General features: G+C 40.2%; 1 protein-coding gene across 1 annotated transcript in view; it reads left to right on the forward strand.

Moving 5' to 3' along the window:
* The first annotated feature begins 1,301 nt into the window (after nucleotides 1-1,301).
* LOC150088040 (head-specific guanylate cyclase-like) overlaps nucleotides 1,302-26,516 on the forward strand; it is a 181,627-nt gene continuing 156,412 nt past the window's right edge. Inside the window, exon 1 of the mRNA XM_090369990.1 lies at nucleotides 1,302-1,737. Within this exon, the coding sequence (XP_090226116.1) occupies nucleotides 1,450-1,737 (288 nt within the window). The 5' untranslated portion in view covers nucleotides 1,302-1,449. The remainder of the gene's footprint in view (nucleotides 1,738-26,516) is intronic.

Here is a 26,516-nt window from a genome sequence, read left to right on the forward strand (position 1 = left end):
TGCCCCCTTAGGTTCGTAATCTGAACAAGTGGAAGGATCGCATCAGAATTCAGCGTGCTTAACCCATTCAACGCCTTATACACCTCAATCAGATCACCGCGCAGGTGCCTAGTCTCCAGCCACTACAGTGGCTGGAGACTGGCAGTAGCTTTTTTTTTTTCAGTCACCTGCCACACCCGAGCACTATCGTCACAGTGGTAGACTGACGTAAATTGCGTGTGTTCTGTGATCGAATTGCTATTTGCTGGATGAAAACTGGAGTTTCCGAGAGGAAAAAACCCTTGCTACTTTCGCCTGAGACCGATTAACTCAGCCACGTTGTGAAAAAGACCAGTAAAAATCCCTCGTGTCATTGAGGGGATTCGAACTCAGGTATTTTCCACCTGGTGTAGGAAAGATGGTGATTATACCAACTGTGCTACTCACGAGGGCATATAACTTAAATGATAAGAGTTTTTTACTCTAAAAATGATCATTTTATACTGTCCAATTGGATACATCATTTTGTTCCTTTAAGATAGAACTTTAAACACGAAGGTGCATCTAGATGGACGAAAATCATCCGTCTCAGTTGAACCGTAATTGCCAACCGTTTAGTTTTCGCGCAGTTTTGGAAAGGCTATTCTGCTTTATAACGAGGCGATTATTATTTTTTTTTATTGATTAATAAGCATCGCTCCTAAAAACATAAATCTAAATAACAGAAAAGCAACCAAATGCATAATCACGCTGTTGAAAATAGTAGAAAACGTTTAATGATGCAGAGTAAAAGTTAGTGTTCGACTCTACATTACGCTGCGTTAAATGCGGGTTAAACTGTAAAAATCAATCGTTCCAGTTGCGGAAAAAAAAAAACAAAAAACATTTATTAAAGTACAAAAATTTCGAAGCTTTGTTATCAACACCTTAGCACAGTATACATAATACCACTAGACCTAAAACGAATTGCTAATTAACCTTCAACGGTGCCGATAGATGGCGTGTGCTAGTCACGTGTTTATCTCGGCACTTTTTACGCTACATTAGAGGAATATAAGCACGCAGCTCGAGAAGAAGTCGTGCTTGTGTTATAAACGAGAAGAAAGCTCAAAGGCAAGGAAGCGTCTCAGTCGGTTAAAAGACGCGCATGCGAACTGAGTCAGTTGGCGAGCACAAGACCTTCTGCAAACATCGGAAACAGATGCGTTGTTGGTGTCACGATGCCACGCGCAAGTAGTTCTTACCTGACTGTCACCACACACGCACACTGAGGGCGCGCGCTCGCTCGCCCGCCCGCCACACATCGCACGCCACGGAAAAGCGTGGCTTTTTCCCCCACCCCCTCGATCCCTCCTACCCCGTCGACGAAAGGTGAATGATGTGCATCGGTGTACCTGATCTCCTGCAGACATGAAAGTCCGTGTTCTTCGCAAGGCCGACACTTGACCGCTCCGGCGAACTGCGAGTGGAATGGGGTGTCCTTTCAAAAACTCCGTCTCCACGCTCACCACTCCAGTGCCGGTGATGCCCATGGTGTCTCCGAATGAGAGCGTCAAAGACAGCCGCCGGCTATCGCTGCTCAGCCCGCCACCTACCCGACTGGGTATCGGAGGTGACGACTCCTCCGATCGAGACAGCCGCGGAAGCGGAGGGTTGTCTCCCGACTTTTTGCATCTCGACCGCCCGGAAACGCCCGAAGGGGAAAGACTTGATCTCCGAGTCTTGAGTACCGCTGTCAGCACCGTTGTCGGACCATCAGTAAGTTATCAGTTTTCAACTTTGATCTCTGCCGTGTTTCGTACGTAAAGAATTGCGCGTCGGGTGACCTCGTAGAAAATTTCTGTTTTAATAGACTCCAAGCTGAAAAGATGTTTAGGGTCATTGTCATTGCTTAGATATCAAGAGGGAGAGGCTAAGTTCTTTGCGCTGTGGAGCTATTTGATTTTGATTCTTTTTTTTTTTTTTTTTTTGTGTTTATTTCTTAAGATGTTGGTTTAAAATAAAAGGCTCTAAGACATTGCTGTTGTAAAAAAAACAACAAAAAAAAAATTACTGCATTATTTGTAAGTTGGTTCAGCTATTTCAGTAACCGTTATGTTCAAACAACTGATACGATATTAGTTTTTCAGAACCCAACCTGGAATTCTTTTATCAGCAGTAACTTCGCTTTTCTTAAAAAATCCGCACTGTTCCTTATTGCTTTCATCTTTCTTAAGATGGCAAGCTGCACCAGGTCTATTCACTAACGGTGGAATTTTTCATTTGTCATCAAGACCGTATTCATCCTGGATCAATCCCCGACAGGATCATCTACTTCCACTTCAAAGGGAGCATTGTACGGTGGGTAAATCCTATTTGTATTGAACTACAATACCAATAACCTGTCTTTCTCAGTTTGCTGTCTATGTATACCGGTGTAACCATGACGACATAGTAGTGGCTCTAAAACTGCACGTCCATCGCAATATTATGTCTTTCATCCTGGGATTATGTGGAAAAGAAGATGCATTTTTTCCCCTTTATGTATTGTTGCCCAGCATTCAGACGTCAGATGATCCTCTTACGCGTAGAGATTTCTATCCAGAAAGTTATGCATTTTTAAATCCGCATTGAAGTACTTCTCTTAGTTGAGGAACAAACTATTTCCAGAAAGTTATGCATTTTTAAATCCGCATTGAAGTACTTCTCTTAGTTGAGGAACAAACTATTTGCTCAAATGTCCATCGAATCATCTCTAAATATATATACTTTCATTATCAAGATTCTCATCAGGTGTATAATCAGTATTGGACATCTGATCAATAACAAAGAAGGCTAAACTTTTCTTCTTTTAACGAATTCAAGGTTTCCTGTAATTTGAAATAGTTCAACTTTTCTTTTTTTCCCTTTTACAGTCGACTTTAATTATTCTTTATAAAAATATTTTCAAATGGGCACTCAGACTGCAGTACAAATCATGGACTGAATTTTCAAGCTATATAATATTATGCATTGTTTTAAGAATAAACACAGTAACTTTTGATTTTTCTTTGATTATATCGATTATATGCCAATTTGGATGAATGTTATTAAGTTCTTTTCACTTGAAAACGCATTGCTTGAATAATTATAGCAAAAAAGGGAAAAAAAAATCTTTAAAACGTATGCATAACAAAGCATTCAGTTACTTTAACTTAAAAGCTTGAATTTTGTTTGAGATACGCAAATTGATTCAGTTTATCGTACTCAGGATGGGGAAAGAAAAGAAATAATGTAAATAAAAAAATATTTATAAAATGAATAAAGAAAAATAATATTTAAAGAACTCGAAAATTTTGTTTTTATTCTGAACGATAATGGAATACACCTACATCTTTGATTGTATGCTAACCATAAATATTATATTCGATCTCGCATTGATTGGATTGGTAGAAATCCCCCCCTTCCTTCCTACAATATATCTAAAATGGTGTATAGTTTATTCATGTATTTAGGAAGCAAGGAATACAATGCAGGATTGTAAGAATATTCAAACTTAAGAGTGTGGGGAAGGCTGGAAAGTGGCAGATGCATTAATTTTATATTAAGAAACATTACTTTAGAAAAGTTCTTCATTTATTATTTTTTTTTGTGTAAAACAGGTTGATAAAAATGTAAAGAAAAATAGAAGAAAAAGTATAAGGAAAATCCCAAATGGGACCAGGCAACTTTGAAATAGACGGGATATGTTGCCAAGAAAAAATGTGGTGCTCGTTAGGTATTTGGTCTAAAAAAACACGGAGATTTTATTTTAGAATCTCCTGTGAACCCAATTTATTTGTCAAACAAAAAATAGCATCGCTTGCCCCTTTAAATCTAGTTTTGCCGTCTAGCGACTTCATTATTTTAACCCATCGGTGTCGGGTAGCTGGGTTTATGTAGTTGCCTTGGCAACCGCTCGAAAAGTTCTTCCAGAAACATGGATATATATATTATGCATCAGAAATAAGAGTAAAATAAATCATATTAGGAGAAATAGACATTAGGAATGTGGAGCTGCTCTTAACTGAATGAAGAACATTTGAAAATTCTTTCATGTTTAAGACTTATAAGTTTTTGATGGGCTCTACGTACATTCCTAATGTAAATCGAGTTTAGTGGATGGCATAAGCCAAATTTTTGAGAAATAAAAAGTTTAGCTGTTCTAGTTGAAGTTCCTACTTGTAATTATAGCATCATTTGAAAAAGGCTTGTCGTTAAAAGAAAACTGATCTTTTAAATAGGAAAGAATTTCTCCTACGTCTTTTTAGTACCGGCTTATATAAATAATAAATTTCTCTACAATATTTATACATGCTGCAGGAAAAAAATTAATTTTTTCTTAACTGATTTGAAGTAGCAAAATGCTGCTGAATTCAGTACGCTTTCGATAAATTTATCAACATGAGCATTAAAACTGAAATTTGAAATAAAATAGAACATTTATTTATGTTAATACTTAATCTCTGAGAAATTGTCATTCTGGAAACTATTTAAAATTCTTCTAAGGCCAGACAGCCAAGTCAATGATATTAGTAATCTCTGTTAAGAATAAAAGTTTTTATGCTCTCTGCAAATATTAACCTTAAACAGGAAATGCTTAAAGAGAAGCCCTACAGAACGATTGAGGTAAATAAATACTGAACCCATAGTAATTCGTTCTCATTACCACAACGAAAGATAAAATTATTCATGCTAGTTAACAAATACAATAAAGGATAAAAAAATACCACACTCTTTAAGTCTGAGTTTCATAAGAATGCGTGACGTAATATCTTTTCAAAGTCCTTACAGACGTCTGTGTAGATTGTCTGCTTGGTCCAATGCAAAAGGAAGCACTAACGGTGCCTCCAAGAAAGCGAACTGGACACTGCAGACTTGTTAACCAGAAACCCACGAATACTGACTCATCAATTTAAAGAGATGAAATATTTTTGAATTGTTCTTAAAGAGATTCACTAAAGATATGCGTTGAACAAGTAGAAATACGATATGGTATTCTTTGTTGTAGTAGAGTTTTAACAGCATAAGCGACTAAGGCCATATTACTCTGCATATACTCTTTAAATTGTATGCGTTCTGTGGTCAATTTTCGGTTTGCTGGACGAAAAATCCGAGTTTCCGGGAGAAAAGAACCATTCTACTCTCCCCTAGGTCCATGGTATTCTTTAATAGAAAAAATAAAATTGTCGACTAGTAGCCCACAAAGATGGTTGCCGTTAATCTTCCCTAACACGAAATCCAACTGTAAAACAAGTTACAATTATACCATCATGACTTACATCCACACTGTCAACGATAAATATCAAGAGTTCTACGCATATCTCTTTTCCTTTTACAGACATATTCTTTGCACTGAATTAACGCGTTCTTCATTTGGGACACTCAACTTCTGAAAAAGCTTTAGCAGCCTTCAGTTAAAGTTTCTTCTAAATTGTCCCAGTGTGAAGTGCATACATGATAATATAATCCACCACCATCCCAGATACATGTCGGTGAATGTGTTATTACGTTCAAAATAAAATTGGTACAACGATCAAGACAAAGGAACTTAAACTGAACGAAAGATAGCTTTCATATTTAATCAACAAGTATTTGTTGAAAACCACAGAACAAGAAACCATACAAAAACTACAATGAAGATATTTTAATATCCCGTGCATGCTTCGTGGTAATTTTAGTCTGTATTAAAATACAAACCGCCAACTTCCGGAAGTGTGTTGGCGTGACTTGGGGATTCTAAAACGTGCAAATACCATTAAAAGTAGCTATTTTACTACTAACCAGAAATGATGGCACGTTTTCTAAGGCTATTTCAAACGCCCTTTGTTTCCATTTCGTTATTATCTCTCTTACCAGTGTTCATTTCGAACCGAAATTAGTTTCAGAAAGAGTAATGATGGCATGTTCTGCACCACCCATGTCACGCATAATTACAGCCAGTTGTGATATTGCAAAGCAAGCAGACATTGCTTTCGAATAGTGTTAAGAAAACTTACATGTTTACCTTCTCCATTTGCATTTCCACATCCTGTTTCTCATTATATTCGCACCCTTCTGGTCTTATCATGGTAGCTAACCACCGAGGACTAATTAAGAAAGATGAAAGTGGACCTTTTACAGAACTCAGCTAATGCTGATTATGGTAATGAGGAAACTTTTCATTAGTTCTGAACCGCGGGGAATTTCGTAACCTTTGTTACCTGGTTATTTCTTTCCAAGAATATTTGGCCAGAGAATTCCTTCCTTCCTTCCTTCCTAATTTCAATCCAGCTTTTCATTATCGTTTGCCGATACCACGATGTCATAAATTGGATCCATCATTTATTTTCATCCCTTCTACTGAAGCATCAACTTCAATAAATACAATTTCCCTTTTGATATCTAAATATACATAAAGTATTAACATTGCTCATATCTTCAGATTATAAGTAAAAATGATGCAAGAAATTCAGGATTATGTTTTTACCAGTCTTAAATTTCATTCAAGAATCTGTCTGACCATTTCGTTTTGGTCGTTACTATGTTATGCTCTTCAAACTGTGTGTTCACAATTCTTGCTTAGCGAAATGGAGCGTTGTCTTGCTGGAAGCCGCTTCGATGAAATTGCCACGCCACAGTGTACTCAAACATTAATGTGCCAATCATGGTAATATGCATTGCGACCAGTGGACTTGAAACTCCCTCCTTACCTGCAGATCACGGCGGCATCTCCTCCATAAATTTCACAGTTGGGAAAACATAATCGGATAGTAATCGTTCTACAGGCATTCTCCATCGTCGTTCCATGAAAATATCTTGTGGAAACACTCTGAGCTTTGACCACTCCACTGATAAATTTTATAAGACAGACTACTTAAACATTTCGCAGTCACATAGAATCTCCAGCAACCAGAGAGGTCGTGTCCCATAAATTTTGACTGGACAGTGTATATAGTCTCAAGACTTTCCAACCAATAAAGATGGTCGCTCTCTCTCTCTCTCTCTCTCTCTCTCTCTCTCTCTCTCTCTCTCTCTCAGAAAACTTCGTTGTAGCAGTAAACGATCTTGTTGCTCTTCCACCTCATTCCACAATGTGTCCGTCATATTTTTCCACAGCTGCACCTTCTTACTAATGGCACATTACTCCAACTTATAAAAAAAAATCTTCATGTGGGATGGAGCCTTAATATTACTAAAGAATAAATATCCATCCACTTACTTTGTGTCAACTTAATCTTTTCAGATTAGTTTAACATGATTTTCCTTTAAAAAGGAAATGTTTTTTTTTTAAAAAACATTTGCTGTGTTTCTCGTTCATACCATTCCTGTCCAGGTGACTTTGCAATACATCCTTGATCATAAATTTCAAAAATTTCGAAGCCGTATAGAAGTTAAACGTACATGTTTGTTATCACTAGAACCAATTTTGTAAATTGGAGAAATATTAGTATATCACTTCCAATCGTCTGAGATTCTCAACTTAATTGAGAGATAGTCATTATAATAGATAAGAGTTTGGAAAATATTATGCTATCGAAAATACACTTCTCTACAAAATTAATAGAACAAAATGTTTTTCATGAATATTTCATTGTGAACAGTGTCGCCGAAGGGGAGTATTAGATATAATAAGCATCCTGGCATGCAAATTCCGAGTATCCAATACAAATCGATCTACCACCTTACAGAGTTGCACATTTATGCAAATTATTCATGACTATAAAAACCCGGGTTGCGACCACATCACTTCACTCCCGTTTTTTTTGGCTTGCTCAGTGGGATAGCCACATCTCCAGTACTCAGGATGTAAAGTCATCGTCATTTAGATGATTCTTTGAGACGGCGGGCTGGCATTGGACGACTTGAAGTCGGGCAGTCGCATGCGGAAATGCCATGCAGTGTCGTCTTGGCGCTATGAAAACAGTTTCAGGAGACAGTAACAATTACAAGAAGAGCTGGCCAAGCTCGCTAGAGGGTTACATCAACCAGAACAGACCGCTATCTGGTTCTAGCAGCAAGATGGGAACCCTACGATGTCCTGTCATCAACTGTCTCTTGAGGTTGCTGCGGCCACAGGTGAAAACATTTCCAACCGGACTTTGTTAAGAAGGCTCAATTCAAGTGGAGACTCTACCCGAGGAAGCCAGTCGTTTGCATCCCATTAATCCCAAACCACGGTAGAGCTCATCGAAACTGGTGTCATGAATGTGACTTGGAGCTCTGAAAAATGGAGTACAGTTATGTTCTGAGTCACGTTTTAGCTTACAAACAGATTCTAAACGTAATTTCATCCGGAGACAACGACGAATCAGAAAAAAGGTACACGTACAGTGGAGGCGGTGTTCTTGTAACTGAACAGAGGTACCGAGAATAGATCCTCGACACTTATGTGCGGTTGGCCCAGATTTTGTTTTCATGCACGAGAACGCCACTGCACATAGAGCTCAAGTGGTGAAGGAATACTGTATAATAAATGCACGTTGAAACTGAAGATATCCAACGATCGCCGGACTTAAATCCGATTGAACGCGTGGGACGCCCTTGGGCGTCGCATTGCATACCGACAGCCACCGCAGAATTTTATAGACACTTATCTCGAGCATGGTTCGCCGCTGTCAGACCTGTTTGGCCGTGGAGGGGATCATACGCAGTAATGATATCATGTAACCATATTTTCGAGCATCTTGTATCAACTTCTGTAATGTGACCTTTTTGGTAATTCTTATACAACCCATATACTGTCCGAAGTTTCCCGCTGTCTCCTAATTTCATCGTTATTCTATGCTACACTACCAAACCAATTTTATCCCACTTCATCACCAGAGTTGTACCCCATTTTCTACTTGTTCTATTCATTTTGGTGAGCAGTGTAATAGAATAAATGCGCGTTAAAATGATCACGCTAGTAAATTTTAGATTTTCTGTTTGCCCTCACTAACTTAATCATACGATCCCTCACTTGTCTTATAGAACTTCTTAATTTTTATTTGTTTCCCCATAAACGAAACGAATATCACACATTATTTTCATCTTCCAGTGGAAATCCACTCACTGAACTTCCAGACAATATAATAAATTGCATTATCGTGGGATCTCGGATAGAATGCAGATCGCACGTTAAAATACTGAGGAGATTTAGTTAATAAGGAGAAAACTTAATTAACAGTTTTATCTTAATCGGCGAGTTGCTCTTTATCTACAGTGTTTAATTGCTGGTGGTTGTTATTTAGCCGTACACTGTAGAGGGCAGATGAAGGCAGCTAGAACAACAGAACTATTTCCACAATTTTAAAGAAGGCATGTGTAGTTGCCAAACTTCATATGTTTAATGTCTCATCCACAGTCATCCGATTTAAGAAAATGTTTCCAACCATGGGAACTGTACTTAAATACCTTGGTATTGTTACCACTAAACAGAGACGTTATGGTTGGCGATAAATGTTAAACGTTCAGTTATCGAGGTTTTGCCATCATCCTAGGCCTTTCGCAGCAGAAAGAGCTGGTGTTTCATCGTAAGTGGGGCATTAGGGTTCATAAATATGCTGTCTTAACTCAGTGGGTGGTGAGTGCTTTGTGGCAACAAACTGAGGATCTGTTGACAACAGTAGGATACAATTTCCACTAACGCTTCAATGGAAAGCTTTAGGGTACTGTATTTCTCAAGCGATGAAGTTACCCATCGCGATCTCTCCTCCTTCCTCATTCGAGATCAACAGTCGAATCGAGTAAACGAGTATGGCTCATTGAGCCATGGAATGAGGAGATTTAACGAGATTATGGGGATCAGACATGAACGATACCATAGAAACTCTTGATGATCGTAAAACTGTTTCATCATCATCAAGCGACTCTAGGGAAGTTTGGAAACGAATCTCTAGAAAGATTATCGATAACTGCACGTCATTGCTCAGATAGACTTTGTGCAGAATGAATTATTATTCTTGCCATAGTCGAGCGGGTAAATTCGAAGGTAACAGCAATACACGCGGTTCAGGTGACCCTAAGTGTAAACGGAATTATTATGAATATATTTTTTATAAAGTGACAAAAACATTTTACAATGTAATCTTGAGAATTTTTATGGGAACTTCTTTTTCGAATTGATTAGGCATTATTCACGGATGAATTATAATATGATACCAAGTAATGTGTCTCTAAGGGACACGTATTTTCTCATTGAAGCGTGCTTTTTATTTAAAGTGAGAGTGCAATACAAGGGCAACACGGGGTGACTTAGCTTCACAACATGAGATCGACGCATTTCGTAGCAAGTTGCTTTCTCGCAGAACACTTGTAAACTTGAAGATAATGTCTGCTTATAAAATAATGTTTTATAGATCTGACAGTATGAAGCTTTATTTGGTTGTTATTTTAAGAACCATAATTTCATTTTTATTTAACACTTCATTAGATTGATATTTTTTTAACGGTTCATATCGATTTATGTAGTAAGCATGAATTCTTTGGAACCCAAGATCAACCAAGAAAGGAATTTCCCATCACCTGTCCGTCCTCTAATAATTTGTGTGGTCTTCCCTTGAATTTATTTGAAGTTACCACTTCCACTACAACAGTTGGAGATTCCTTCCAACAATCAACCACCCACTGGCGAAAGGCAGACTTCTGCACATCTACCATCAATCCTTCAGCCACCCTTCTGTGTGTAGCCTAAGCAAGAGGAAGAATGCCATCAGCATTCAGCTTGCTCAATCGATTCAAGGCCTTAAACATCTCACCCAGATCACTTAGCAGAACTCAAGCCTTTCACGGTAGGACCACCCTTTTATTCCCCTCATTGTCTTGCTGTTCTCTGCGCCCATTTGAATAGACCCACATTCTTCCTAAAGTCTGAGGCCTCCAGACTTGTATACGGTACGCAAAGTGCAGGATAAGAAGGATAATTACCTTCTAATCCCCTAGTAAAATTCCTGTATGGCATTAACAAAACTCCATGAGCTGTCCTGGCCATCTGTCTTCACTGCTCATCTGACTGGACAATTACCCCCAAGTATTTTTTATTTCTACTACTCTGAGTGAAATATCACGCAGTTGGTACATTAAGTTGGGATTACTGCCATTAATATGCGGAATAAATTTGTTATACATTTGTCAATGTATCTCTTAAATATTGATGCAATGTGTCTTAACTATTTTGATATTAGGATACATTGATCAGTTAAGAGGTTGTTGAGGTAAAGTAGATGGCCGTCCTGTTTCTTATTTCTTCCAACGATCGAATGCTTTATTAATTATTGAGCAACCAATTGTTTGCTCAAAAAAACCGGAGCATAATCTCCATTATTCAGTACAAACATAAGTCGATGGAATTTAATTAAACTGGATTGGAGGACAATCTCAAATGTGAGTTAAACTAATATTTATTCAGAAATTTCATGTGTCCCAATCCAGTTGACTCCAAAGTTTCAGAAATTAAGTTCCAAGATGTAGTGGTCTTCTCAGAGATTTTCTAAGGGATTCTAGGAGCGAATTTTATGACTCGATCCGAAGTGAATCGATGTTACTTTGTATGTGGGAAATGTTACAGTGGTGTTAAGGATTGTTAGACAGAAATCCTGAATGACGATTTCAATTTCTGCTATAAAATGTTGATGGTGGTCCAAACAACCCGGTTTAGACCTTGATTTTTGACATGTGTTTTATAAGTTCAGGTAAAGTATTACGTCACGGTAAACTGGACCGTGAACGAGGAATATGCAATTCCAAATTAATTCCTTGGTTAGCTTGGGTAGGCTAGTACGAGTAAATTGGTTAAGAACTGTGGTAAAATCGGTTTCAGAGGAAAGAAATATTTTGACCGAGTTGTCAAGACTAAAATAGTTAGCGAAAATGAAGCTTTTTGTGTTTGGAGTAATTTGCCGGTCATTGGCGCAGGTGTTGAACAGTTGCGAAGGCCAACATTACCTTTGGACAGGCAGTCCATTCTTCTGTATTCACCATCTGCTTCTTCATGCTATAAAGGATAGCATAAAATTCTATTCCATCAGAAGACAGTGTATATTATTAACTTTGTAGTGAAGGGTAACGTTATTTATCTTGTTTAGGAGGGCTCTGCGTCGATATCGTATACAGATAATGACGTCAACAAGGACATTTTTCCAGTTCTCTTCAGAACTGAATAAATAAGGTTTAATTCCTAAACGGTATACGATTTGCTGGTGTCTAGCCAAATTGTTCAGGAATTCTTCGGTGTAATGAGCGAGTCTATTCACAATCGATCTCGATTGAAAATCAAGGCAACTGGCCAAAGATGGTTCTGTAGCTCCTGGGTGACAGATACTCGTTGGTTCTATATGTCGCTCTGTAGGTCACGTACCCAATTCGTTATTTTACTGTTTGATACAGTAATATATCTTGCTTGTTTACCTTCTCTTCCAGATAGTTTCGCAGGTATAAAATAAGAATAAAGGTGTCTTAACAAGAATAATTTTGTTATTATTTTAAAACTAAAATTTAGACAAAATTAAATTTTCCTGATGAAAAAACTCTAAGATGGATTGGTGAATGACTTCAGTGCAGAAGGCAGAGGATTGTGATTAATAGATATTCTTCAGACTAGTCAGAAGTGGGTTCCCCCAAAGGATCGTTTCTTGGACTACTGTTATTTCTGATTTTCATAAACTACATCGACGGTGGGATAGAAGGCTTGGTGTTAAAATTTACAGACGACATAAAGATTGGCAGAGTAGTTAATGATCAGTACCAAGCAGCGCACTGATTATTGACCAAGGAGTCTGTTCAAGTCATCCTGAAGGATGACTTGAACAGATTTATTGGTTACAGGAAATTCAAATTACAGGGGTTGAGGTTTAGATTAGATTGTAGGAAGTTTTCTTTTAGCCAGCGAGTCTTTGAGTGTTGGAACAGACAGTTTTCGCAAGTAGTTGAGGCTGACTGTTTTAATAAACGACAACTGGACAGTTACCCATGTTTGAAGGGAAGCAAATAGTTTTCTTATCTATTCGTTTTTTTTTTCCGACCATTGCAGCAAAAGGATTGGATCGCACGACTGAATTAAGGACAACTGTGGCGTAGAGTTTTTTTTTTTTTTTTTTTTTTTTTTTTTTTTTTTAAGCCAAAATTTAGAATTCAATGTCCTCGCCAAATATACCGTCGAAGGGAGCTTTGACAATCCTGAACGATCCAAATGAAAATGACAAGCTCCTTTTTCTACTCCTGTATTTGGTTATAATTTTTCATTTCTTGATTTTCCATTCATTAGTAAATACAAATATGGAAAAAGTTGTTATTATTATTATTACAGAATATATTGTTTTTTTCATTGTCGGCTACCATTGCCTAGAAAGTAAAAACAGAAACAAGCTATTTTTCCCCATCATCCTGTGACATTATTTCAAACAGACTATTCTTTATATATTTCGGAATTTGTTACGATGTTTAATAGATAAAAAGTAAATAATGATTTGTGTTCAACTGACTTAACCAATTCATCAGTATTTTTTTCGGTATCTGTAATAAAGACAAGGAAGCAATCGCGGTACAAGAAAGAATATCCACTTCCTTTTCAGAGTATAGAAAAAAAAAAAAAAAATGGGTAAGAAACTGAACGAGAGTTTGAGTTTTCTTTTCCGCAATAAGAAAAGGCCTTCAGCTGAACGCAATGAAAGTTCTTAACCAGGAAATCAGGTCAGACCATGAAGAACAGATTTGATAGAATGAAGGATTTGCGCAACGTGACAAACGGAAGGATGATGATAATACGAATGTCTTTTTTTCCTTTCTTTCTGCGAGCGACATTTTCTTGTAGACGAATGCGGAGAACATTGTTTCAAGTATATGATGTGTATCGAAATGTGCTAAGCTGAAATCAAGAGTATGTGTGGACATTTTGCGAAGAGTAATGGTAAAATTGCTATTACTTTTGTAACATATCCAAATTGGACTTTTTTAACTTTGAATTTTTAATTAATAATAAATAAATATCAGATTGGTATTGATTGCCACACAGTGCAAGGATACCACAGGCTTTTTCTGCAATAGTGACTAAAATAAAATAAATTAACATAATAAAGTAAATATATAAAAAGAAAATGAGCAACCTATTTGCTATTTATTTATAAATCACAAATAGGTAAACTTATTTTATTGTAAAAATTTATAAATTAAAGAAATATTGTGATCACCTTGGACTACACAAATGTCATAGAAGTATAGATGGAAGTATTAGCCAGTAAACAAATCATACCTAATCATTGATGAATTTATAATATCACATGCACGTACCTTTTTCCAATATTGATATTGTTACCATTCCTAAAAGTAACCCTTCAATTCCGTTTTAAATTTATCCAGATTCACCACCTCTTCCACATTGACAGGCAATTTATTCCAGTATTCGATCACCTACTACCAAAAGGTGAACTTCAAGAGATATAATCTGCTATTCTTTGAGATTTTATATTTGTGCCCTCTGGTTCTTGTCTTATCTACGATGGCTAGAATACCTCCATCATTCATTTTACTTTATTATTTCAGCGCCTTATACGCTCCATCAGATTTTCTCTTCAGACACGTCTATGGACTACAAAGTTTGACAACTTTTCAATCCACACCTAAGCCGTCCTCCGCACGATCTGCATTCATCACTAATCTGGCCATTTTTTTTGACTCCTCTCCAGAAGAACTATGGGAACCTCAAACCAAAAAAAAAAAAAAAAAAAAAAATATATATATATATATAAATAAATAAATAAACTGTTTTGAAAACGATTGCAGTTATTTAAACCTTTTTTTTTTTTTAATCTGGTGCCATCGAGGATTGGGAGGTACCGGATTTTAGAGGTGTATCTAGTGGTTGAGCAAATTTGGAGGATCCAATTTCAATAAATATTAAACACAGACAATTTAATTACACAGGTAAAATATATATAATGACAATCTTCTTCTTTCGTCTGTTTTTGTGAGCTGGATTTAAACTTCCGGGAAAATGCAATGGCTTTCATTCTCGCCCTACAGAACAAACCAGAAAAAAAAAAAAAAACCTCTGATTTCTTGTACTGCATGACAGCTCACATCGAAAAACTCCTTTTCATCCCCCCTCGACGTGGGCACCTGTACGCGGTGAGGGGACCTCCCAGTGATGCTGCTGGGCTTCCAGATTAGCATCACTGGGATCTAACGCCCATACCTTGGTTCCATGGTTACATCTTTGGAATCCGGCGTGTGCAGCCGTGCGCCCCGACCCGTGGAATTCGGAAAGGGGGATCCTGGTGGTTGAGGGGCCCAGCCTTAATACACCACTTTGGCCCCTGTTTCGACAAGATGGGTGGTCCCGAACCGGCCCGACTGGGATTAATCCGCGGGTGGTTCTTACTGCTAGGGTCAACTGCGTTCCAATAAGTCTCCTTCCCTTTGGTTCTGGGACGGGATCAAGGCTTATTGGAAACGTGGGTATGGTGCTCCTAAGCGAACTTGGCGTCCCATTCGTGTACGCAGTACCTGCTAGTTCACGAGTGGGCGTCCTCTCCTAGGGCTCTGTTGTGGGTGAGGTACTTAGGGCATCGGAAATTTTTATTTTACTCCTATGAGTATTATAAATTCAAATTCTTCTGGGGCCCCAACAAGGCCCCTACCTAATCGAGATGATGACGCAGAAAACACCTCTGCAAAAAAGAGCCAGGACTGAGGATACACCACAACCATCAGTGACACCGCTTTTCCTCTTCTCCATTTCACCGGAGAGCAGTCAATTGGAAAGATGTCACCCTTCTTTATCCAGAAAGGATTAGAAGGGTTGGCAGGTTCACCAAAATCCGTTAAACGACTGCGTTCTGGCGACCTTTTGGTTGTAGCTTCCAGCTCAAAACAAGCTGTAAAAATCTTGAACTCTCCATCCATAGGGGAAATACCTATCACCGTAACCCCCCCACAAAACTCTGAATTCTTCACGAGGTGTTATATCAGAGTGGGACCTCCTTCATGTTTCTGAGGAAGAGATCTGCTCTGAATTAAAACACCAAGGAGTGACAGCTGTCAAGAGAATATCGATACGGAAGGATTGGAATCTCGTCCCTACCCGAGTTCTTATCCTCACGTTCAACATCCCACGGCCTCCAAGTTCCATCAAGGCAGGCTATCTAAACTGACAGTGAGGATTTATATCCCAAACACACTGCGGTGTTTTAGATGCCAAAAATACGGCCCCTCACAAACATCTTGTCGTGGTAACTCTGCCTGTGCTCGATGTGGTGTTAAAGACCACGAGAGCAAGGAATGTTCAGTTCCAAAACCGGTCTGTGTCAATTGCCAAGGAGAGCACACCGCCTACTCTAGAGCATACCAGCGACGGAAGGATGAAAAAGAAATCCAAAAACTGAAAGCAGAGCTGAATATCTCCTACCCCGAGGCCAGAAAACGTATCCAACCAATAAATAACGGGAAACCTTCATATGCCCAGAAGGTTTCTCCTAAGTGCACTATCGGTATACAAACTGAGATGACTATACCACCAAGAGAGTCATTCACTCCGATTGCACGCTATTTATTGAATTCACAAAAGCCCACCAAAAAAAAAAAAAAAAAAAAAACACAATCAGCTGCCACTCCTATATCCGTACCACCTAGTGCTCCACCACTGCCAAAACCAAGTGGTAAAAAAAGTCAAAGTTCAGAAGAGTCACCCGTGATACCAGAAACAATGGATGTAGAGAATAAGGAGGTACCGGACGAATCAGTCTTGGAACTCTTTGCGGAGTAAGAAATGGACACGGGACAGCATCCATTCTTCCCCAAAAAAGATAAATCCAAGACTGACAAAAGTAAGCCCTCAGAAGCCGCTTGATGGACCCACCAAACCATAATAATGGCTAAATTCCTACAATGGAATTGTCGTGGATTCCGGAAAAATACTGATGACATCAAGGCCCTACTGCAAAAGCACGAGCCAGTTTGCTTTTGCTTGCAGGAGACTAATCTAAAGGCAAACGATGATCCCAGAATGCATAACATCACAATTTTTCGTAAGGATAGAATTGCGGATGGTCCTGCTCATGGAGGAGTGGCTATCCTTGTGGGCAACCAGACCCCAGTTCAGCCCTTGCGAGTTACAACCAGCATAGAGGCTGTTGCAGTTCGCCTTAGAGTGGAATTTTTATTAACCGTGTGTTCTATTTATTTACCACCTGGGACTGACATCTCCCAGGAAGACCTTGATGAACTTGTAATGCAGTTGCCTCCCCCTTATTTCTCGGGGTTTTTAATGGACATAACACCCAGTGGGGCAGTGCTAACATCAATGGAAGGGGACGAGTCATAGAGTGTACGCTAAATGACAATCTTTCCCTTCTAAATACTGGAACAAACACCTTCTTCCACATGCCTACCTGTACTTCTTCTGCCATTGATCTCTATCTGCTCCCCTTCTCTACTCCCTTCACTCACTTGGGAAGTGGAGAACCCATACGGAAGTTGTCACTTCCCTGTGATAACCTCGTTACAGTGTGAGACAGTGTCTTCCTTTCAGTTTACCACGGTGGAAGACTGATCAGGCCAACATCAGGCAAATTTTGACCTCAGTACCGTCAGTCAGGAGCCTATCAATGATGCAGGAACGTACATCACAGAAAATATCATCCAAGCAGCTGCGAATGCCATCCCAAAAACATCTGCCAGGTTTCCACCATTTCCCAAACCATGGTGGAATTCACAATGAACAGCAGCCAAAAAGGCTCAAAACAAAGCGTGGGGGATATTCCGCCGATATCCTACCACTGTTAATCTAATAGCCTTCAAGCGCGTACGAGCCAAAGCTCGCTACATTCGCCGTCAGAGTCAAAAGGAATCATGGATCCGTTTTACATCATCTATTAACCAGTCTGCCAACTCTAAGGTAGTTGGCAGACTGGTTAAAAAAACATGAAGGGAAAATATACATCCCACCCTTCATCGATCTAGACTATAATGAATGCACTATTGCAGAGTCCACTGCAATAGCCAATGCTCTTGGGGAAACTTTTGCAAACATCTCTGGGATATCATCATATTCCCGAGAGTTCCTGGTCCTGAAACATAAAAGAGAAAAAGAGGTACTAAATTTCACATCGAAAGGCCTTTTTCCCTACAACGTGCCTTTCACTCTGCAGGAACTAAAAAGAGCTCTCTATTATTCCAAAACAAGTGCTGTTGGACCCGATGGCATCCGTTATGAAATGCTTAAACATCTCTCACCTACATCTGTGGATCGCCTGCTTGTTCTGTATAACAGAATCTATATAAAAGAGCAATTTCCGGATTTCTGGCGCATGGCACTTGTGCTTTCCTTTGCGAAGCCAGGAAAGGATACTAAACTCCCTACCAATTACCGTCCTATAGCTCTGACTAGCTGTCTGTGCAAAATCCTGGAGAGAATGGCTAATTTTCGGTTAATGTGGTATTTAGAATCGAATGATCTTCTCTCCAGCATCCAGTGCGGCTTTCGAAAAAACAGATCACTTAATTAGACTGGAAACATCCATCCTGGATGCTTTCCTAAAACATGAACATTTGGTGTCTGTGTTCTTTGACATTGAGGAAGCGTATGACACAACTTGGAGATTTGGCATCTTAAAAGATTTGCATAGCCTTGGTCTTAGAGGGCATCTCCCCATTTTTATTAAAAACTTTTTAGCCAATCGATCTTTCCAAGTTTGTGTTGGATCCTCACTCTCTCGTCCCTTCCGCAAATAGGAGGGAGTACCACAAGGATCAGCATTAATTGTCACGCTTTTCGCCATCAAAGTAAATTCTATCACAGAACAACTTGCTCCAACTGTAAACAGCTCCCTCAATGCTGATGACTTTAGAATATTTTGCCAGTCATGCAACATGAGGGTTATTGAAAGATAACTGCAACAAGCCATCAATCGCCTTAATTCCTGGGCTCTTGCTAATGGCTTCAGGTTCTCGCCGGAGAAGACCGTTTGCGTACATTTTTGTCATAAGCGTAATCTTCATCCTGAACCTGAATTAAGGTTCGGACAAAATGCTATTCCATTAGTGTCAGACACAAAATTCTTGGGACTTGTTTGATAAAAAGTTGACCTTTCTAGAACATATTCGTCAACTTCGTACAAAGTGCATGAGGGGACTAAATATTCTTCGCTCTCTCTCTTCTATTGGCGCCTCCGTAGCCAGGTGGGAAGGAGCAGCAGTGCATAGCACACGCTTCTTGATTAGACCGGGGTTCAAGCCCGTCACCACCAAATACGGAGGATGCGGAAAAGTCAAGGGAATGACCACCGCATATCCCGGAGCAATATGGCCTTAGTTGCTAATGCTCCTAAAAAAAAACTAAACTAAAACTCTCTTCTACGCGTTGGGGAGCAGGCAGGTGCACCTTACTACGTATTTATCGTGCACTTGTACGATTCAAATTAAACTACGGGGCCCAGGTATACTCTTCAGCCAGAGACAGTGTCCTTCGGTGGCTGGACCCTGTCCATCATCAGGCTATCCGTATCGCTACTGGAGCATTTCGAAAATCTCCTGTCCAGAGCTAATACGTCGAAGCAAACGAACCACCGTTATCCCTTCGACGTAAGCAGTTGTCTTTAAACTATGCTTTAAAGTTAATCCCTTCCAGACCATCCTACGTGGACATTCGTTTTTGAGCCACGTTGGTAAAACTTGTACAATATCCGCCAGACTGCCAATGATTTTTGGTATTCGTGTCCAAGAGCTACTCAGAGAGTTTAACATCATGGTAGACAAGGTTGCACAAACACCAAAAGAAACTTTCACCCTGGCATGCTCATACCCCACGTGCGACTTTTCCCTTAAGAAATGGGTAACGTCTGAGACTCCATCTGTCTACCAGCGGCTCTATTCTGCACACCGAGCTGAGCACTCCGACTTCCTGCCCGTTTACACAGACGGCTCGAAGTTTGAATTGTGCGTAGAATCTGCTGTTGTCCTTCCGGACACTATAATATCTCAGCAGATTCTTCCTATATCCAGCATATACACTGCAGAGCTGCATGGTATAGAATTAGCCCTGGATCACATTCGAACTTGTCAATGCCAAAGGTCAATAATACAGGGTGTTTCAGTTAAACGTTTCAGAACTTCTAAGAGGGGTAGGGTACATCCTGACAACTCGAAATCATATAGCAATGTGGGGTCGGAAATGCTTTCCTGAAGCGGTGTTGTACACAGAAGCACCATAAAGAAAAGAGACCGTAAGTGAGAAATCGTTTTAATAATACATGAAAAGAAGCAAAAGGTACATGGATTAAAGTAAGTGTTCGAAGTTTCTTCCACGGGCTACAATGCACGCCTCACATCTCCGACGCATGGACATCCGAACATTCTGGAATACTCCAGGCGAATTTCGAATTTCTTGAACAAGAACGCCAAGTTAGTAGGATGGATGATTACACGAACGCAGAGTTAGCCGATATGCATTTGGCGTACGGGGCTGCAAATTGTAGTGGGCCAGCCGCACAGCGTTTGTACGCGGAACGATATCCGACGAGGCGTATTCCCAGTCATAATTTCTTTGCAAGACTGCACCAGAGGTTAGCTGAGAGAGGTTCATTTGAAAGAGCTGACAGGGACAGGGTAAGAACAGCACGGACTCCAGCCGTCGAACAGAATGTGCTGCAGCATGTACAGGGGAATCCAAGAACGAGTACACGAAGTCTAGCAAACGCAGTCGGGGTTTCCCATTGCAGCGTCGGGAGGATTCTCCGAGAACAAGACATGCATCCGTTTCACGTGCAGCGTGTCCAGACACAGCAACCGGAGGATTATGCACCTCGTATTGCTTTCGCACAGTGGTACCTTGGAAAATGTGCTACAAATTCCCTTTTTCCTGCTGAAGTGTTGTTTTCCGATGAGGCATCCTTCACAAGGGAAGGAATTTTCAACACGCATAACGACCATATCTGGGCGGTCGAGAACCCGCATGCAATACGACGTCGTGCAGCACAGATTCGATTTTCGGTCAATGTATGGGCCGGTATTATGGGAGATCACCTCATCGGACCTTACCTGTTACCGTGTCGTCTAACCGGACCTATCTACTTGATCTTTCTGCAGCAAGTATTGCCACAACTTTTGAGAGATGAACAGGTTTCTGCATCGACGCAACAGACAATGTGGTTCCAACACGATGGAGCCCCTGCCCATTATAGCGGAGATGTTCGTAACTACCTGGATGTCACATTTGGTCAACAGTGGATCGGACGTGGTGGTCCCGTGCGTTGGCCTGCTCGGTCACCCGACCTATCATGTCTTGATTTTTATTTCTGGGGTCATATGAAATCGCTAGTTTATGACACCCCTGTTGACAATGCTGAGGAGCTGGTTGCAAGAATCGTAGTAGCTGCCGAAGAAATTCGAAATTCGCCTGGAGTATTCCAGAATGTTCGGAAGTCCATGCGTCGGAGATGTGAGGCGTGCATTGTAGCCCGTGGAAGAAACTTCGAACACTTACTTTAATCCATGTACCTTTTGCTTCTTTTCATGTATTATTAAAACGATTTCTCACTTACGGTCTCTTTTCTTTATGGTGCTTCTGTGTACAACCCCGCTTCAGGAAAGCATTTCCGACCCCACATTGCTATATGATTTCGAGTTGCCAGGATGTACCCTACCCCTCTTAGAAGTTCTGAAACGTTTAACTGAAACATCCTGTATATATATAACAAAGATATGAACTCTGGTAACCTTTAAAAAGGTTACCAGAATTTATCTTTGTTGATATTTTAATCTTTTCTTGGCGCAGTATAACCTTAGTCGTTTTTGCGCCAATAAAATCAAATCAAACATGCCTACCCGTACTTTTTCTGCCATTGATCTCTCTATCTGCTCCCCATCTCTACTCCCTTCACTCACTTGGGAAGTGGAGGAGAACCCATACGGAAGTGATCACTTCCCTGTGATGACCTCGTTACACAGTGGGAGACCGTCTTCCTTTCAGGTTGCCACGGTGGAAGACTGATCAAGCTGACTGGACTGCCTTCCAACATAAGGCAAATTTTTATCTCAGTGCCGTCAGTCAGGAGCCTATCAATGATGCAGTAACGTACATCACAGAAAACATCGTCCAAGCAGCTGCGAATGCCATCCCAAAAACATCTGCCCGGATTCCAACATTTCCCAAACCATGGTGGAATTCACAATGCACAGCAGCAAAAGAGGCTCAAAACAAAGCGTGGGGGATATTCCGCCGATATCGTACCACGACCAACCTTATAGCCTTTAAACGCGCACGAGCCAAAGCACGCTACAGCCGCCGTCGAGTCAAAAGGAATCGTGAATCCGTTTTACTTCATCAATTACTCAGTCCACTAGTACTAAGTTGGTCTGGGATAAAATCTGGAAAATAAAGGGAAAATATACATCCCATACTTCTTCAGTCCTAGATTATAATGGATGCACTATTGCAGATCCAACTGCAATAGCCAATTCTCTTGGGGATACATTCTCTAACATCTCTGCAACATCTTCGTATTCCCCTGAGTTCCTGCTCCTGAAACATAAAATCGAAAAACAGGCACTTAATTTTAAGTCTAAGAGCGTTTTTCCCTACAACGGATCATTCACTATAGAGCAGCAGAAAAGAGCTCTCATTCTTTCTAAAGCCAGTGCTATTGGACCATATGATATCGATTATGAAATGATTAAGCATCTTTCACCAAAATCTGTGGATCATCTGCTCCTTCTGTATAACAGAATCTTTATTGAAGGGCAGTTTCCGAATTCCTGGCGCAAGGCAATCATTCTTGCCTTTGCTAAGCTAGGAAAGGATCACAAATTCCCTATTAATTATCGTCCTATTGCTCTGACTATCTGTGTGCAAAATTTTGGAGAGAATGGTTAATTTTCGTTTAATATGGTATTTAGAATCAAATGATCTTGTCTCCAACATCCAGTGCGGCTTCCGAAGGAACTGGTCCACTCTGGACCATCTTTTTAGATTGGAAACATCCATCCAGGATGCTTTCCTAAAACATGAACATTTGATGTCTGTATTCTTTGACATGGAGAAAGCGTATGACACAACTTGGAGATTTGGCATCTTAAAAGATTTACATAGCCTTGGTCTTAAAGGACATCTCCCCATTTTTATTAAAAACTTTTTAGCGAATCGATCTTTCCAAGTTCGTGTGGGATCCTCACTCTCTCGTTCCTTCAGCCAAGAGGAGGGAGTACCACAAGGATCAGTATTAGGTGTCACGCTTTTCGCCATCAAAGTAAATTCCATCACAGAACAACTTCCTCCAACTGTAAACAGTGCCCTCTATGTGATGACTTTAGCATATTTTGTCAGTCATGCAACATGAGGGTTATAGAAAGAAAACTGCAAAAAGCCATTGATCGCCTAAATTCATGGGCACTGTCTAATGGATTCAGGTTCTCGCCGCAGAAGACCGTTTGTGTACACTTTTGTCGTAAGCGTAATCGTCATCCTGAACCTGAATTAAAGCTTGGGCAAAATGCTATTCCAGTAGTGTCAGATACAAAATTTTTGGGACTCTTATTTGATAAAAAGCTGACCTTTCTAGATCACATCCGTCAACTTCGTACCAAGTGCACGAGAGGCCGTAATATTCTTCGCTCTTTGTCCTCTACATCCTGGGATTTGGACCGTTGCACCCTACTACGCATCTACCGTGCACTTGTGCGTTCGAGATTAGATTATGGGTCCCAGGTGTACAATTCAGTCAGGGGCAGTGGACTCCGATGGTTGGACCCTATCCATCATCAGGCTATACGTATTGCTACTGGGCATATCGAACATCTCCTGTTCAGAGCCTATACGTTGAAGCAAATGAACCACCGTTATCGCTTCGAGGTAAGCAGTTGTCTCTTCAATATGCTTTAAGACTGAAATCCCTGCCAGACCATCCGACGTGGCCATCCGCTTTTAAGCTACGTTGGGAAAGTTTGTACAATGCCCGTCAGACTGCCAATCGTTCTTTTGGTATTCGTGTCCAAGCGCTACTCAAATAACTTAAAATCAAGGTAGACAAGGTTGCTCGTACACCAAATCAGCCCCTACGTGCGACTTTTCCCTTAAAATCAGGGGAAAGTCGGACTCTCCATCGTCTGTCTATCTGCAGCTTTTTTCAGCACAAAGAGCTGAACATGCTGAGTTCACTCCAGTTTACAAAGATGGCTCGAAGTCAGAATTCAATGTAGGATCTGCTGCTGTCTTTGCAGACACCACTATATCAGAGCAGATTCTCCTTGAATGCAGCATATTCACTGCAGAGCTGCGCGCTATACAGTTAGCCTTGGATCATATTAGTAAATGCCAACACCAACGGTTCTTTTTACATTCGGATGCTTTGAGCGTCTTACAGGCTTTATTATCTGTCAGATATAATCCTCACCCAGTTGTGTCTCAAGTTCAGCAGAAGATTCACATTCTCCTTGAATGTGAATACGATATCTGCTTCTGCTGGATTCCCAGCCACATTGGGATTAGGGGAAATGATTTGGTCGACACCGCAGCCAAATCGGCAATTCCCTCTAATAATTGTTGCCGGTCAGTTCCCTATACAGACTACAGGCAAGTAATACACAAAAAAGATTCACACCTTGTGGCAAGATTCGTGGAATAGACAGAACCAATAAATTACACCAGATAAAGCCTGGGTTGGTCACTCACACACTAGTCAGACATTTGTGGAGTTATTGGATGATTGTTTTCTGCAGCAGCATGTTCGAGAGGCAACCAGAGAAAGTAATACTCTTGATCTGGTTATCAGCACTGATCATTCATGTATTAGGAATTTGCAGATAAAGGAACCACTAGGTGGCAGTGAGCACAGTGTGCTGAAGTGGGATTTACTCAAAGAGGTAACTACCGTCAGGGGTTAAAGGAAAGGGTTTTTGCTTCCGTAAAGGGGAGTACAGTGGTCTCAGACAGTTTTTAAATTCTGTACAGTGGGATCAACTGACGATGTTACAAACAGTAAATTCTAAGTGGGAAGCATTCAAAGAATTAATCGTGGAAGCTACTAGACTTTATATACCGATTAAGAAATATCGTTCAAGGTTTAGGCCTAAATGGTTATCAAATGAACTAATGAGACTCGTGACAGAGAAGAAAAATGCATGGGATGCATATAAATTATCACGTGACGCAGAAGCCTGTGGCAGATATTAGCTAGTCTGTAATCAGGTCACAAAGGAGGTTCGGCAGGCGAAGGCGGATTACGAGAAATCTTTGGCAAAAGATGCTAAGAAAAACAGCAAGGATTTCTTTACTTATATAAACTCTAAAAGGAAGGGGATGAATATGATTGGTCCACTTGACATCGATGGTTCGACTGTTGATGATCCTGCTCAGATAGCAAACAAACTGAATGAGTATTTTGCATCTACATTCACAAGTGAGGAATTATTACAATTTGAAAATGGAAGAAGGTTATCAAATTGTAGCAGTGTGCTTAATGATTTTGTAATAACTGAGAGCAAAGTGGAAGAGAAATTGTTGAAGTTAAACATAAGAAAGGCACCTGGGGTGGATGGGATCTATCCAGTTATTTTAAAGGAGGCGACAAAGCAACTAAGAAAACCCTTAGCCATAATTATGAGAGCATCCTTGGACTCAGGGCAGGTTCCCACGGACTGGAGATGTGCAAATGTGTCCCCAATTCACAAAGGTGGATCGAAGGGTGACACGAGTAATTACAGACCAGTTAGTTTAACTTCTGTTCCGGGTAAAATAATGGAGTCGCTGGTTAAAGATGCATTGCAGGATCATCTAGACAAGACTGCAGCAATAATTCAAACACAGCATGGGTTTGTTAAGGGAAAGTCTTCTCTGACAAATTTGATTGGTTATTATGATGTGGTCACAAAGGAACTGGATGCAAAAAATAATTTTGATATCATATACTTGGATTTCAGGAAAGCTTTTGACACTGTTGCGCATGGAAGACTACTGTACAAATTGGAGCAGAATGGTATTAAGGGTAAGTTGCTACAATGGATAAAAGGATGGTTAAGTGGGAGAAGACAGAGGGTGGTAATCAATGGGTGCTGCTCTTCGTGGACTAATGTTATTAGTGGAGTCCCACAGGGTTCGGTGTTGGGTCCACTGTTGTTTTGTGTATTTATCAATGATATTGATGAAGGTATATCAGGCTTAATGTCGAAGTTTGCAGATGACACAAAGGTTGGCAGGGTTGTTAATGGCAGTGTGCTACTGCAACAGGATCTAGATAATTTGGGCGGATGGGCTAAGAAGAGTCAACTGAAGTTCAACCTTGACAAATGCAAAGTACTGCATATGGGTAGAAGTAACCCCAGAGAAACGTACCAACTGTGTGGTACTACACTTAAGGTGGTAGAAAATGAAAAAGACCTGGGAGTAATTGTGCAGTCAGATATGAAGTTTTCTGACAGTGCAGACAGGCTGCTAGGGCGGGTCATGGGGTTTTGTCAATGATATATAGGAATTTTGCTAGCAGGGAAAAGGAGGTGATTGTCCCTCTGTATAAGGCAATGGTCAGGCCACGCCTTGAGTACTGCGTACAGGTCTGGAGGCCTCATTTTAGGAAGGATGTAGATTTGCTTGAGCGTGT

Source organism: Mastigoproctus giganteus, chromosome 3, assembly GCF_048544385.1.
Source record: "Mastigoproctus giganteus isolate SK-2022 chromosome 3, ASM4854438v1, whole genome shotgun sequence".
Taxonomy (NCBI): domain Eukaryota; kingdom Metazoa; phylum Arthropoda; class Arachnida; order Uropygi; family Thelyphonidae; genus Mastigoproctus; species Mastigoproctus giganteus.